General features: G+C 38.2%; 1 protein-coding gene across 1 annotated transcript in view; it reads right to left on the minus strand.

Moving 5' to 3' along the window:
• Positions 1-16,510, minus strand: part of MOCOS (molybdenum cofactor sulfurase) — a 206,045-nt gene that overhangs the window by 71,242 nt on the left and 118,293 nt on the right. The window contains exon 5 of the mRNA XM_066545896.1: positions 12,849-12,925. Coding sequence (XP_066401993.1) covers positions 12,849-12,925 — 77 coding nt within the window. The remainder of the gene's footprint in view (positions 1-12,848; positions 12,926-16,510) is intronic.

Genomic DNA, 16,510 nt, shown 5'->3' on the forward strand with positions numbered 1-16,510 from the left:
GTCTAATGGAGTTTTTCACCCTTGATGTAGTTTGCCCTTTGTTACTGTGGTATTACATATATTCTTCTCTCCCAGAAACTTCTAGCAGCTCCCACCACTGGCAAAAAATTTACCACACTTTATCTCATTCTGTCTAGCCATTATCAAACATCACAAGCACAAGAAAGGATGACAAAAAAACATCATTGGGTACAAAAACCCATGAGCCAAATTTATTTCTTGTTTCACCTCACAAATTGCAGCAATCTGTTAATTGTGTCCCCCACTGCTTTTAGATTTTATGAGCATCAAATCCCAGCAAGTTTCTTTTCCTCTGGAATTTGATGAAAAAATGCAACAAAAAAATAGAACAAACAAAACTAAACAAAAATGCTGCCTCTACTCCTACCCTTTGTAACATCTATTTTCTAATTGGAATGTCTGATGTACTTCCTAACCCCTAGCCCTTTGGCAGCACTTCAGAATCTCTGTTCTATTATACTGCCCTGAAACTCCTACTGCCTGTGGTTCCACCAATTAACTAGCAGGAAAGCTCATCTTCTGTACTTGCAAAAAACAGGAAGATAAGTTGTGGTGGAATGGAGACTCAGGAGAGCACACAGCCTCCCACCCAAGCACAGCTGCTCTGCTGAACCAGTTGTGCCTGTGCTCAGGGTGAAGAGGAAGGAACTGCACAACACCATGGGCACATTTCCAAGCGGTGACCCAGCACCTCAGGCTCAGCCCCACCACAGGACAGCACGTGGCAGATGTAGGTCTCTGTAAGACATCACCTCACAGTAGTCATACAGAAATAAGGCGGGGGGAGACTTAGGGTTTTATTTTATTTATACACATTACACACATTTATACACATGAGGGAGAAACATAAGACAAATAATAATTATATCCTTTTTTCAGTTTCATAACTTTCTCTGCTGGATGCAGCCATTGGCCTGATGCTTTTATCCCCCGATTACTGACAACAGGTGCCCCTCCCCAGCTCTCTCCAACCGCAAATCAAGAAGCCAGCCACATATTCTTCTCACAATACCTTATGCTAAACATACAGCACGACTTGAGATCTTTCATGTTGGACAGTGAAATATTTTGGAGGCCAGTCAAAGCCAGTCCTTTGAAAATTGCCAGTTATATTTTAGCTTGTTGCAATGTAAAAGATAAAACACAGTTGCAAACCCCATACAATACAGACTCACAAAATTACCTATATAGAACTACTATTTTATAGGAGCAAAATCTCAGATCATAATGAAAAAGTTATGGTTTCTTCTCAAAATCTCATGACGTTGGGTCATATCATGCACCCCTTAATGGGGTTGCTCAAGTCACACTGAGGCTGATTCAACATTTTGCATTGTCAGTACGTGACGGATGTACAGAACTATCTAGTTTGCTTAGCTGATACTTCTTGAAAAGGGTAAGAATTCCTTCCAGACTTGCTACCAATGTAATGTCCACTAGTCATGTAGTGTGTATTAATACCAAAGACAGATAAGTGGCTTAGTAATTTGATGAAGTGATTAATAGAAACATGTCAACCCATTTAACTGAGTAATCATTATCTTCACATAATGTTTCTCACAATTAAACTTGCACAATCCAAACATCCACATGCATTACCCACATCAAGAAAAAGATATTCTGGAGTTTGAACTTCATTGTTTTCCTTAATAATTGGATGTACCCAGCAGTTTAACTGCCCAGATCAACAGTGTCTTTTGGCTAGCTCAAGGCCCTCTCATCGATCTTTTGCAGACATGGTAAATTATTCAGACAACAGCAGCTTGTAGACCCCAAATCCTTTTAATGTTATTTTTCTTATTGAATCAAGTGGCATTGGAACAATTGGATTGTCCTCAGAGTTTCTTTTCCTGATTCCACCCCCTGTTTCTTGAACACTGGCCTAATTCTGCTGGTGACTTTCTTCTAAGAATACCAAATGCCCTGTGGAACAGCAGGAACAGGAGGCATTATGGGAATGCTCCAAACACAGCAAACGCTAAGAAACCAAAGATATGTGGGAAAACAGGGAGATTTGTGTTCTGCTAAACAGGGTTTTAAGTCCATACAGGCTTCCTTTTTTTTTTTTTAATAAGCAGAGACACATCCCTAAAGGATGCCACTGATTATTTTAGTCTCTCTTCATGTGAGCACTCATTTATGCTGCTGCTTATTGCTGAGCACCCTCCAATTCTGTGGATGTACTTGTGTGGTGAGGCAATCAGGACTGCACTACACATTTTAGATTATAAGAAACATCTGATTTATAAGGTAGTACCTAAGTATCTTCCACATTATTCTCCAAGATAGTCCATGGAACCTCTGTTCTCCACCCACAGTATGTTAATATATAATTACTAGGGGCTTTATGCTTCTACCGCCTTTGGACCTTACTCATGTTTTTTAGCTTCTACTGACATAAAATTCAAACCTCTGCCTCACAGCCTCTTTCAGCCTACGCAGCACTCTGGTTACAGAAAACAAAATTCTGGCACGCACAGCCCCAACAAGGATTGTGAATTCAAGCATTCAGCTTGAGGGTTTCGTGATTTTTATTTTTGGAGACAGAGGTGGATGAAACTTCAGTTCGTAGGTAGGGCTGCCACCTGTTTGGGCTCAGAGTAGGTGCACTGACTACTCAGCCTCTAGACATCAACTCTGGCCAAGATTTGGTGGGGAGGGCAGGGGGTGGGGGGTGTCTGGGAACAGAAATTTCCTAATCACTTAATCAGCAGTGATGACGGTGAATTAGCAGATGGTGCAAACCAGAGCCTAAGTAAAATCTGAGTTTCATGTCTCTCTAGAAGACCTTATTTATCTGAAAATAAAAAAAAAAAGTAGATATTCTCACACCAGTCAATAAAACAATGGAGAAGAAAGAAATTACAACAAAAAAAATTTCTAATGATACTTGCTCCAATCGAAACTGGGTTGAAAAAATAGTTGAAGATATCTCCATTAACAGACGTGATACCATTTCCAAAATCCTACAAAAACAGCAACAATGAAACTTCCACTAAGGTCAAGAGGGGAAAAAGGGAAAAATAAATGTAAAAAATTAAAAAAGGTGCCTGGAAGCACCCTGAAAAGGCACTGGCCTGTTGTTTTCAGTTGCCTATATAACAATTTTTGGTATACTTCAGAAAGTAAACTACCCACACTTGGGCCTTTACCTCTAATAATTAGAAGCTGAGTTTCACAGCTTAACATATAGCCACAAGAAGTAAAATTAATAATAATTTTCATGATTATGTGAGCTACATTGAAAAATAAACCCTTTCAAGGCAGACTTCCACCTCTCTCCCAAAACAGGCTCAAACACAAATGTGTGAGCTCCCAACCTACCCTGTTGTCTACTCATTCACCTAGAATCAATTTGATCCAATTTTTCTTTAGTATAGAAGAAAGATAATTCCACTGTAGAGAGTTGCCAAAATTTATGGAAACTTGTTTTTATAAAGAAAACCAGCTCAATAATTCTGATCCCCAGCCTTGCTCTCTAATTTCTGAGATGAAGTTATTTTAAGGTGTGAACTAGCCATATCCAAGGAGTGAAACTAGTTCAATTGTTATAGGACTGTACTCTGAAGATATCTGTCAAACCCACCTGTAAATGACAGCTTTTCAAGCAACATCTCCATGTTCTTTGCCAAAGATTATTGGGTAGGTGGCATCAACCATTATGTCTCCATTAACATCAATAAACTATGGCAGTTTATATCATAGAATCATAGAACCCTGTTGCCATCTTATTGCAAAGCTCCCATACCTTCTTGGTGATTTCTCATGTACAGCTCCTCACAGCACTGACTCCTTCTTATTCACAGCTCAAGAACAAACTCCAGCTCTCTCCTCACCCAGCTAACCCACTCTTTTGTAGCACTCCTCTTCTTATTGGATACAGCTGTGGCCTATTAAGGGCAGGCCTTATCTTTGTGATTAGTAGTTCCTTATCTTTGTGATTAGCAGTTCCTTATCTTTGGTGATTAGTACACCTGCAACTACTCAGGTGTGAGATTACCTTCTGCACTATTCTCTTACATTCTATCCCTCCACAGAACCATTAAGGTTGGAAAAGGTCAAGATTGACTACAACCATCAACCCATCACTGCCAAATCCATCACCAAACCATGTTCCTAAGCACCACACCTAAGCCTTTTCTGAATACTTCCAGGGACAGCGATTACAAAACTTCCCTAGGCAGCCTGTTGAAATGCTTGAACATCACGACTGAAATACTGAGATGAGCTGCTGGACACACAGAAGCAAATAGCTTTTTTTCCTTAAAGGTTTTGCCAGTGTAGTTATGGTAGCAAAGTCCTCCTAACATATAGTTCAACCAGCTCCTGTGACAATACTCAACCTAGTCTGCTTGGGGAAACAACTAAGGAAAGGAGAAAGGAGGGAAAAAAACCCCAAAAATATTTTCCCAGCTATTACAGAATTGCAACAATTGCAATTAAAGCACTTTACAAATGGAGATTCTTCGCCCAGTAAAGCCTTCCTTTCATGGAAATTAGGATGTGGATGAAAATGGGGAAATAGGGGGTGTGATATGGATGAGCAGATGTGTGGATCTCAAATCTGGAATTAGGCAGGTACACACAGAGTCCTGAAAGCATAACAGAGCTGAAATGGCATTTCAAATGTATATAAACTTAGAGTAATATAAAATGAATGCTTGTAGGAATGTAGCACACTAATGTCCAAAGTAGGTTCAGTAGGATGAGTAGGTTCAGAGAATAGGGGCATTTTACTTGAATGAAGCTAATCTGAAAAAAATTCACTTATTTGAGCACCTCAAATAAGACCTTTAAATATATTTTACCAGTAGTGATTGTGAGAAAAGGAACACACTCCAACTGGATGGATGAGATGCTACTTAGTGTCTTGAATCCACAGGTTACCCAAAAAGGCAAAGTCTAATTTTGAAATATTAAAGACCTTTTTTTTGGACCATGTAATCAATCATCTGTGTCCTTTCAGTCCTGCTTTTGCACCTCTGCAAGGCTATGTCTGTCCCAAGGTATGTGAGTGTCTCCTGGGGGGGTAGCAAAGCTGGACTGCAGAAGCTGCCAGGTGCATTCCCAGGGGTTCCTTGAGGATCTAAGCCCAAGGGGGACTTGCTGGTAGTTCTGTTTGTGTGAGTCTTGTTCCACACTGACAACCTCTAGGTGTTTAAACCACAACTAGAGCAGGTAGCACATAAGAGCCAAACCCTCACCTAGAATGGTTCTATTGAGAGCCATTAACAACTGGGCAAAGGTGACAGCTGAGGCAGATCTTTATTGAAAAAATAAACTGCGAGTGTGGAGCAAGCATTAGACATGAAACCAGTCCCTGTAGGCAAAACAGCTCTCCCAATTATACCCTGTGGTTTCCTTCTTTCCATTTTATATTGACTGAATCAAAATCAATGGAAACTGATGACAATTATTGGGTGATTTGCAATGTTCTGTTCATCTATAATGGATCATAAACTCCTTTTCTCTGATATGCACATTCCTGCTAAAACTAGCTGGCTGTTCAACAGGAAGCAACATTAGTGAGAAAATAGGAAAATTTTATTTTGCTCTTATTGATTTTGCATCTGTGGATACACTACTTAATGCTTCTTCCAAAATAATACATTTAATGCTGTAGCACATCTAAAAGCTTCAAAGTAGTCATTTCCATATTAGCAAGTCTCTCCTTCAGAGATGTAAGAAATGGCATTGTAGGACCTGAGGAGGAGAATGCCAGTTAACAATTTGCAAGTAGATGTCTCTGCTAAACACACTGAAGGGAAAATACTCAGTTTGAAACTTCAGTGAAATGCAAGTGGAAGTTTGCATACTTCAGCTGAAGAGCAGGGTAGGACCGACTAGGTCACTAGTCCTTTCTGAAGACTAAATTAGTCACAATAAAAATGGCATTTACTTAAAACTCAGTGACTCTCAACTTAGTTAAATATTGAATTTGTCTCCTGATATTATCTCACTGAGTAAGGAGACTCAAGAAAGGCTAAGCTTATACATTAACATTCTTGACAGAAATTATGAGTGTAGAGTCTTCTGGAAAAACATTTTTATCATTTAAATCCTAACTTTTGTGAAAACAAGCAGTCCTTCCTACTTCCAACAGAGAACTTCTTTATTAAATATTTTTGCCTCAAACTAAAGTACCATTACATGGAAAAAAAATTTAGTTTTAGGCTGAAAGAGTGCAATGCATGGTAGAATAATTATGTCCCTGATGGAAAATATTCAGAGGTTCTCATATTTTCTTTACATCTATATGTTATTTGGCAATGATCTTATTTGCAAAAGCAGAGCTTCTAAGCAAAGAAACTAAGATTAGTTTCTCATAATTGGCACTTGCCGTTAACATACAGCATGATTTTCTGATTAATAATGAAAAAAAAAAAGATCTCAAAAGGCACAGATCAGCTGGAAAAGCATCTGCTTAAAATACACACACATAATTAGGAGAGGACGTCAAACAGACTTGATTACATATTTCATGGGTATGTGTCAAAGAGTGTAAAGCATTTGACTTAACCCCAGGGTGACTTCAAGAGGATTTACTATGTCTAGTGTTTGTGATTAGCACCATATAATCTGGATCTGCTGAACAAGTGGAGTTTTACATGATATGCAAATTTCATTTCACTTTAATTTAGCCCCTTTGGATTTAGCATAAAATCTCTGTGTTGCATGAAGGGCTGAAACAGCTGGATCCAGTTAACTGGGAAATTAAAAATGCACTAAATGAATTAAGGCAATCCTTGCCATGGTAGCCAGCACACACTAGAATGGGCCCCTGAGATTTCTGAGGGGTGGCTGAAGTGAGCACCGGTAACACCAGCCAGACCGTTTCCACAAACACCAAAACACTGATCCTTCTCTAGTCCCAGTGTGCTCTAATTTTTCATAAAACTGAATTATTTCACCACCATGCCAAGGTTCATTTTCCAGGGGCATGTTAGTAAGGAAATCGTTCACCTTATCAGTAAAGGAAATTAGCACCCACTAGGTAACATTTTATTTCCTTGTTAGTATATCAAGATGTGGCAAAAAAATAATTAGCAATACATTACCCTGTTTAAAATGAAATGGAATTAATTTATTTGTCATTTAATTTGTCATTCCCTTCCAGGTTTTAGTTGGAACTATACAGAGACAATTCTTGAATATTTCATATACATGTTTTAAGAATACAGCTGAACAAGACTTTTTTTCCCCCATTTCAAAAGGCTATTCTAAGAATAACAAGGTCCCTCACCTAATCTACCACTTGAGGCATCAAAAAGTCTTTGGAAGATCTGCACCCAAGTCTAAAAGCTGCCACTTCTGCTCTCCTTTGAAAAAGATGGTTTCATAGGACTTTATCTCTTAGCAGTGATAATGACAACTTTGTAATGAAAATGACAAGTCCTTCCGGTCCTAACTGTATTTGACACAGAAAATGATCTTGGGAAAAAGTTATTACAGACAGAAAGTGCTTCTTATCAAAGATATCCTTTGGCCATATGTAGGCAATGCTGCATCATTGCACTGCAATGAGTAGATCTGTTTCACTACACTTGAGTGCTGCTAATATTCCTGTGGCTTTTATTGAAGACTTGGTCTTATTGTCTCTCAGTAGGGGGTGCAGCAATTTCTCCTGCTTTATTTCCTGGAAGTGATGGATTTCACAAGGCTATCTTAGGCAGAACAGGGAACAGATTTTGTATCTACCGTATAAAAAGTAGCCCCCATCTATTAATCCAAACTTGCCTTCCAAACACATTGTATGTGCTTGGCTGCTTCCAGGCAGTTGCACAAGATGCCTCACCTTCTTGCTCATTTTGTAATACTGCCTCTGTAATTGTTTTAATTTCATCCATAGCCATTAGTAAATGCGTGCTCACTTAAGTCTGTTCTTCCTAATAAATTAACCACAGTCTCAAAAATGGCATCTTTTGATGCTAAAGAACCAACTGAGCTTTCTTTCCTCCTAGTCTGCTATAAATAGTCATTTGAAAATTAAAACCACCACAGTCTTCTGAAATCAGATGTACACACACATTCTTCATATAAGACATCTTTTTTTTTTTTTACCATAACAGGCACATTTGCACCCTGAAGACAGATTTTTTTTTTTTTTTTGCCTTTGCAGGATAGTTTGCTGTCAGACTGTGAGCCTTTCCCCCTCAGAGAAAGCAACATCTACCTGAATAAACCTGGATTTGAAGCATGAAATATATGCTGGAAATCAGAAATCACTCCTAGAGTTATGGGCAGATAAAGGTTTCACAAATAGAAAGCCTCCCCTCAGGGTTCTTCCAGAACATTTCCTGTTATGCTTTACTGGTTTATTTCAGCCACAGGAAATGTAGAACCTGCCCTGCTCAAAAGAAGCTGCAGATCTAAGGGAAGCAAAAAAATCCCAAAACTCTATTTCCACCTTAACTAATCTGGTAGTTCAGTTTGCTAGTTCCAAAGGGATCATTAGCAGAAAAGTTATATAAAATTAAAGAAATGCCCTATACCACACTAAGCTAATCATCTAAGCTCCTTTAATAGACAAAGAAAAGAGCTGATATTGCTGTCTTTAACTCCTCTCATTCTAAATTTCAAAGAATTTAGAGGGATCAGGCTGGTGAAGTCACTGTCTGTTCCACTGGTTTCAGTGGGAATCAAAATGGTAGCTCAGACATCATTTGTTGACAGCAAGATAAGGTAAATGCCATCCAGATGTTAAATGCAGATCTGAAAACATATTTGGTTACCTAACTCCCTGCTCCCCTTAAGATTAGTATTTATGTGATTTAATAAACGTCAAGTAAATTTTGTGCCCAAGGAAAGGAACTCAAGTATCCCAATTCCTCACCTATCTCCCATATTAGACTTTTCATGGCCCCATTGACTTCAATGGAAGCATTCAGCAGAGTCCACACAGATGAAACACAAGTGAAAGTACTCACAGTGAAACACAATCTCATGTTGCAAATCTAAAAGGGAACAAGTGCAGGTAACTCCTCTGTAGAGGGTCTGAATCATCAGTAGGCCATGGTTTAGTTTTACCATGGTTTAGTTTTAGCAACCATCCAATGTAAGGCAGGAAACTCACCTTTCTTATTATAATCCCACACGTAAAAAGAAAGATACACACGCTTGCAAAATATTTAGACTGTACAGTTGGTATTCACATTAGTGAACCCCCAAATCCATTAAAACTATGAATGAAAGCAGCACTAAGGATGAAAGCAGCAAAACACACAAGCAACATGGTCCAAGTTTAGATGATGTGACCAGACAAGAGTAGGATGAAGCCACAAACTCTACACAAAAGAAATCCCAGAAATCCCTGACAATTGTACTTAGAAGAACATTGTTTTTTTCTGGCCCCTAAACTGGATGACTTATATAACCTTAAGTTTTTAAACACAATACACCTGAGAATCTGTGCAGTACTATTAAATGCAGGCTGCCAAACATCCCATCACTGACTGCAAGCAGTCCTTGATGGAGCAGAGCAAAACACAGCAAAAGTTCCAAAGACAAAGTTAAAAAACTAAGTTACCATCACCATTTAACATCCTGCACTACATTTTGTTTTGGCTGTTTTGTGGTGCAATTGTCTTTATGAAAGCCAAAGAAACCTTTACTCTGTAACAACCAATCAAGCATCTGCTGAATTAAAAGCAACTTTCAATTCATCATCCTTAGGAGACTTAGACTGCATTTTAAAATTTCTTCTCCTACACATTATATTTTCTTCTGAAGTGAATTAATGTTTCCTGAACAGACATAATAATCAAAGTAAACCTTATAACAATAAGTAACAATTGATGTGTCTTTGTTTCATTTTTAAAGCAGATGAAAATTTGCTAATAAAAACACACACCATAAACCATAAGTTTAAAAATCATATATATATGTAAGACCTCTGGGAATGGTTTAACTACACATGCACATCATTATGCAGTTCTGGCAGGAAATTGTTCTAAATGGAAGTTGAAAGAGGTGAAGGATGTATTCAGCTGATATCAGAGTCAGAAACTGATCTGTGTGTTTCACAACACTGACTAACATCAAAACTCTGAGTTACTTTCCATTAGTGATTTTCGTCCCTATCTTCAATAATTACACCAGCATATTTCAGCTAGAGCACATACCCAAAGAACTTCAGCAGTGCTTTTATTACACATTAGGACATGATTAATAATAACAACACTTTGTTCATTTTGCTTGTTTCTACTCTAGGCTGTTTCCAATCCAGAATGAGAATCATTGTTTGTGTTTGGGGAGTGCAAAGCAAGTGCTCCAGTAGCTACAGCAAAGTGAGATTCAAAAGTGATTCACATCTGACAGTGCATTTTGCCACTGAAAACTCTGACAGCTGAAGTGGAAGAAATATGCATAAAGAGGCTTAAAACAAATCTGCAGTCCTTCTGGATTACTAAGTGCTTCTACAGCATGCAACGGCTTTGTTGTATACACCCAAGTGCTAATAATCTCTGTTCAAAAGGAACACTGTGCCTTTGACAGAAATTAAATAATCTGCAAAACTCCATGTTGTCAATGATATTCAGGGAAGAAAAGGATAGTGAGAGGAAATGGCAACTGCAAATCCCTGAATCTCTTGTTGTATCAGTTGTGCCAGGAACATTCAATGCCTGCACAAATTGAAGAGCAGGGCCCCCAAAACCTTTGTCTCACAGCCAGCACAGAAGAGCCAAGAGACTTGATATGGCTGAGCCACCCTTCACATGAGCTTTGAAAAGTTGACACATAAAAATGCATTTTATGATGGAAAAAATCCAAGCATGACCATAGTTGGGCTAAATTCTACTATTGCCTTTGAGTGGCTTGTTTCATTTCCCTTCTGTATGATTAAATTCTAATTAACAAAAACACATCACATGTAAATTTTTGTGATTATGCTTACATGCACATACATGTAAGTATAATCACAAAGGTTTTAACATGAACATGTTGCAAGTTCCTACTTATCTGGAACAAAAGCTCAATTCATCTTTGGTCATGGAAAATGGTCTAGGCTCAGGGCAACTTTGCAGAAAATTCTTGGATCATGTGGTGATTAAAATCCTTTACAGAACTCCATTTTTTCTTCCACTATGGATTTCTCCAATCTCTTATATCTCTTATATAATATCTTATATCTCTTATATCACTTATATATTTGCCAGCAGTGCTGGCACTTCTGCTTTTCAATGTGGCACTCCAGAATTTGACTAGACACTACTAAAGTACCTAGACCATACCAGCACTGCTGAAATTTTAAAATTACAGTATTTGTCAAAACCATTTTTTATTTAATTTTTCAATTTTCTCCTCTCCAATATAGGTTTCTTCTTGTTTGCTCTTTCAGTTGATGTTTTCCCATCTTTCTACATTTTAGCACTGTTGGAAAAAATGTTTTTAAATTTTTAAAATATAAATATTTCTAAATTTTTGATTTTCATTCTTTATGAAAGAATTTTAAGTATGAAAATTTGAGCCAGTTCATATTTTTGACAATTGAAAGATCTCAACACTATTTTTTTATGCCTCTCTTCTACCGTGTCATCCACTGATACCCACTTCATTCATATTCAGGGCTGAGTGTTTCCCCTCAGTCTAGTATTAAGAGATTTTTCAATTGTTTAGATAAATAAGCACCAACAAGATGGATGAGAAATGCAACAGAGGAGGTGCTATCATAAAATCTCACATTCATGGCAGGCAATGTTCCTACACATTAAACCAAAGCCCTCTTTACAAGTGTACATGTTTTTTTTAAGAGTGCACATTTTTGAGAAGCATTCTGTACTATAAGAACATATACTAAAGGCTGGTTACTGATCCCTGGTCTCCATGTTGAGCAACATAAAATAAAACATCCTTACTTGTTGGGTTTAGTCAGACTATTGATGTGGATGAAAACTGCTATTGATTTCCACATGAACTAGACCTGAAGCTTCTAGCAGAATACTCCTCACGGAAGCCTTGCACTGGGAGGAAGAAGAAACCAGAATCCTTCAGATTAATCATGACAATAAACCTCCACAGACACTAGCTGAAATTACACTAATCTGAAAAGTACATGGCCACTGTCTCTCTGGAGTCAGGCACCTTTTACATCATTATGCACTTTATGACTTTATATAGGAAATCGAAGAGTGCACTAGAGAAGGGAGGTTCAGACATTACACAATTAAGTAATACACGTACCTGCTCAAGAAACCCATTTCAGGAACATCCTTTGTTAATCTGGCATATTCTACATGTGGAAACATGCCATGGTACATCTGCACAGCCTGTGGTGCAAGCTTCCCTGGCCAGGTGTCATCTCCTGCCCTGTTCAGGAGAGTCCCTGTCCCATGGCAGTAAGCACAGAGAGATTGTGTTTTTGGGGTGCTGAGCCAGACAAGCAGCAGTCTATCTCGGAGGGAATGTGCCTTCTCATGGCACATGAGTATCACCCTTCACATACAGGTTCTGGCTTGAAGTTTTATTTGGGACTTCAGCATTAGCTCCAGGGGCTGCAAAGGTTGACTCAAACAGTGTGAGTCACTCAGCTACTTTCTAGTGTTACTTTCCTATTGCATCTTTTGCAATATTGTGAGGCAGATGAGATGTACTCAAATCTTATATTATATATCCAGAACAGTATGGACCCTTTTTCTTCTTTCAAAACCGGGCCAATAGGGAGCATGTGAATAAGCCAGTTACACTGAAGTCTCATCTTCACAATGATGAACATAGACAGTAAAACTAGAAAGGAAAATAAGCTAGAGCCATAAGAAATATGATCAGACCTGTGCCCTGAGCATAAATCCAGAACTGCAGTCTTCAGTATTAGAGTTATATTAACTGACCTGTGAGTTTTTCCAGAACATCAAATCCATGCTTCAGAGCAATGATATCAAGAAAAGAGACTGTACCATCTTCAAACCTAAAGAATGGAATAAATAAGCACAGTAATTACATCATGAAGGTATGGTATCGATTTTAAATCTATTTTAAGAGTTACTATTTTTATATTCAGTGAATCTAACTTGTGGAGTGGGAACTCTTCCCTTAGGGATTCATCTTCCAGTCTTGTAGTGTCCTGTGGCAGAATAATATTGTTCTTCAAAGCAACAGAGGTTTACATAAACAGTTGCTTGCACATAGAAAGATATCATTTTCTCCTACACAGAGTAACTATGTACTAACCTACATTAAAGTAATGGCTAACAGTTATGTGTCATGAGCTAATGTCACAACCCTAAGTTACCTTCTGAGAACTTAGGGAATAGGTGAGAAGACAAGTGGAGACTTGTGTCCATCCCCCATCCCTCAATGTAATTACACAGTTGAGTTAGAAGGCTCCAGGAGTCTGGTGCAAAGAGGAATCAGACAAAGAGGTCACTAACAAATCTCCCTTTGTGTGATTCTCCTGGAAATTAATTTTTGACTGACCTGCAACAAGAGCATTATACAAGGATGGGGGGAGGGGTGCATCCCCTACCATCATCTTTTAAAGGAAACACCAAATAGAAGCAAAACCACTGGATTTTATTAACTACTTCAGCCATTCCCACCGTCCAAGAGAAGAAAGTGAAGCTCCAAGGTGAGAATATACTCAGGAATTGATGCACAAAAGTATTCAAGGGACCAGAAGGGACACCAGGGAAGCATCAAAATGTTTCATTTAGGCTTTGTGTGCACCACAGTCCACAAAAAGTTTTAAGGAGAAATCATTCATTTTGCTTCACCACAAAGAAGAATACAGAATAATGTAACTGATGAAGTCAGAACTGTACAGAACTCAATACTTTGCAAGGCTGAACCTGAGGTCACAGCAAGTCTCTCAGGAAGGAGCTATGCCCAAAACTGTAACAGCTAAGGCTGGAGATGAACCATCCCAAATCTCATCATTCAAGTTTAAAATTAAACTTCAACCATGAGGATGAGACCTCCAGAGGGACCTGGTGTTCCTTGGATCTTTCTCGGAAAGATCAGATGATATCTAGATTGAAGAATGAGTGGACAAGGTGGAACATAAGACACACACTCTTGGGCAAAAATACTTTAAATACACGTTTTTGACCAGAAAATAGGGGATTACATTTTTCTCCTGGGTGCATAATTTTTCATAATGCATGTTAAAAGCTATTGGTGCCACAATTAAGTATGTTTTGTGAAAAGACTCAAAGTTTAAAAATGTCATATATCAAATGCTTTTTCTTTAATAAAATAAACATCAATAGAATAACATAATAGCTCTCACTTCTATCATAACTTTTCTTACTTCCTATTTTATTTTTCTAGAGTTATCAAATATTTTCAACACTGCAAGTGACATAAGCAGGTAAAGAACATATTAACCTTCCAAAAATCTTTGGTAAAGGGCCACACAAAAGAAAAATGCAAGAGTATTGTGTATATACAATAATACGTTCAGCTGCAACAAAAGTAGAGGCAGGAAATAATTATAAACCATGTGATAAGAGAAAAGTGGTGCACCACTACAAGGATGAATGATCCAAAAGAAAGCACTTATGTTCACACATTTTAACATAGCATAGGCCAAAAAATTCATCCTAGAAACGTCTGAATCTTCCCTACTAATTATTAATAATTGATATTAAACTTTTGAGAAGAAATCTTGCTGGTTGTCAGTGATGAAATGTAAAATGGCCATTTGTGATTTAAAGAGACCTAACACCAGGAATATTATCACAGAGATTTGTGGACCAGTATCTGAGGGAAGCATTACTCTATCAAGATAGCCATAAAGAATGTGGGAGGATGAGGAAGATAAGGCAGAGGCTAACAGTTGTTTTGGAATTGAGCATAGAAACCTTTTGCTCTGGTTGCAGAAAAGGTCCCACATGTCTGCCAAGGAGAGATTACAGAGAGGATCCATGAGGGAGAACTGACCTGCTCTGCTCAGTTACTCACAGTGGCCAGCAAAGCAAACAAAACACTGGGAATTGGACCAGAGCAGAGCCACTGACATTGAGCCCATCAAGGAGACTACACAATCCCCAACAATTTTATCACTTTCATAGTGATAAAACCATAGAAAAGCACTTGAAAGGGCAACAAAGGTGCCAGCCTAGATTATCAAAGACATCTGAGTTGTACCCATAGCAAAAGGGGAGGCAACAATTGCATTTCTGTTTATCAGATTTGATTATTAACTAAGCAGACAACTGCAGTACCTCCAATGCTACACAATAGGAGATATACACGGACCATGTCACTTCACTCTTCTATGATCTTACATATTTTTTTATGAAAACAATTCAGAGATTAGGAGTCGTCTCTCAAATTAAAAAAAAAAAAAGAAAGTAAACAGAGCTGTGGGCTTTTGGTGGTCAAACCTTATGCTCCAGAACAAGCCAATTGTTGTGGCATGATATGCATCCTGCATTTAGTCTTTCTGTATCATAAAAAAAATTATCTCCTGGCAGCTCCATGGCAAGAAACAGAAGCCACAAAAGAAATTAAAATAATGCTAAACATATCTGCTCAAAGATATGAGCAAGTCATTTTTCTACAATTTAGATATGGACTGGTTTGCAACATTCCTCTATTTTCTTTGTTCATAGGGCCCCCTCTATTCCTACATTACCAGCTTCCCTGTTCTGATTAAGCACGAATATGTTGTTATTCCTATAATACGTATATCTACACTACTTGCAGTGCACTTGACTCTCATATATCCTTCAGATTTAGTGAATACCTGGTGTTCAGCCTCATGTCAAAATTTTCAGGAATACTGTATTAATTCTGACATTTAGCACATTAAGCCTTAAGTGCTATAGCAGTAGTGCCATGGTAAAACATGACATTATGAAGGGCAGCTGTTCCCTTCTTGGGACACAAAGAGCTCTCCCTCAGAATATTTAACCATATTTAAGATTGAGAGGAAACATGCTCCTTGAATTGCAAAAAACTGGCTTCAGTGGCTATTTTTTTGTTTGGTGCAATTGATGCTTCAAATAAACTGTTTCCCCACTCAGTGGCAGTTGCAGTGTTAAAATAATCAGTTCAGGATGAAGTTCATTTGAATGCTGGTCTGGAAGCTACTTCCTGTAGTAATCAAGATTTTGCAGCTGATGATGTATAAAGGATACTTACAAAGGCTAATACTGTGGAATACCAACCCAAGGAACAAGAAGCTTACCTCTCTTATCTAGTTCTTATTATAATTGATCTCACTTAATCACATCTGGGATGAGCTCAGTTGCTTAGCTGATTGTGTTTGTGAAGCGCTAATAGCATTTCACATCCAATTGCTATCTGACAAACTGACTAAGCAACTCGTGGCATAACAAAGAACAGAGCAGCATGCCTAACATCTGTCCAGGAGTTATGAAGCTGATGAGCTGCTCTCCCTTTCCAAGTCACACAAAAACTCTGCTTTTGGAAGCAAAAACTTTTGAGTCACAAGAGAAAAGTATTGCTTTACAGTGAGCAGTCCTGCCTTTAGGATCTTCCTAGGGATGGAGATGGGCTAGTCTTTCTTTGAATCTTTATTCAACTG

This window comes from Molothrus aeneus, chromosome 1 (assembly GCF_037042795.1).
Source record: "Molothrus aeneus isolate 106 chromosome 1, BPBGC_Maene_1.0, whole genome shotgun sequence".
Taxonomy (NCBI): Eukaryota; Metazoa; Chordata; class Aves; order Passeriformes; family Icteridae; genus Molothrus; species Molothrus aeneus.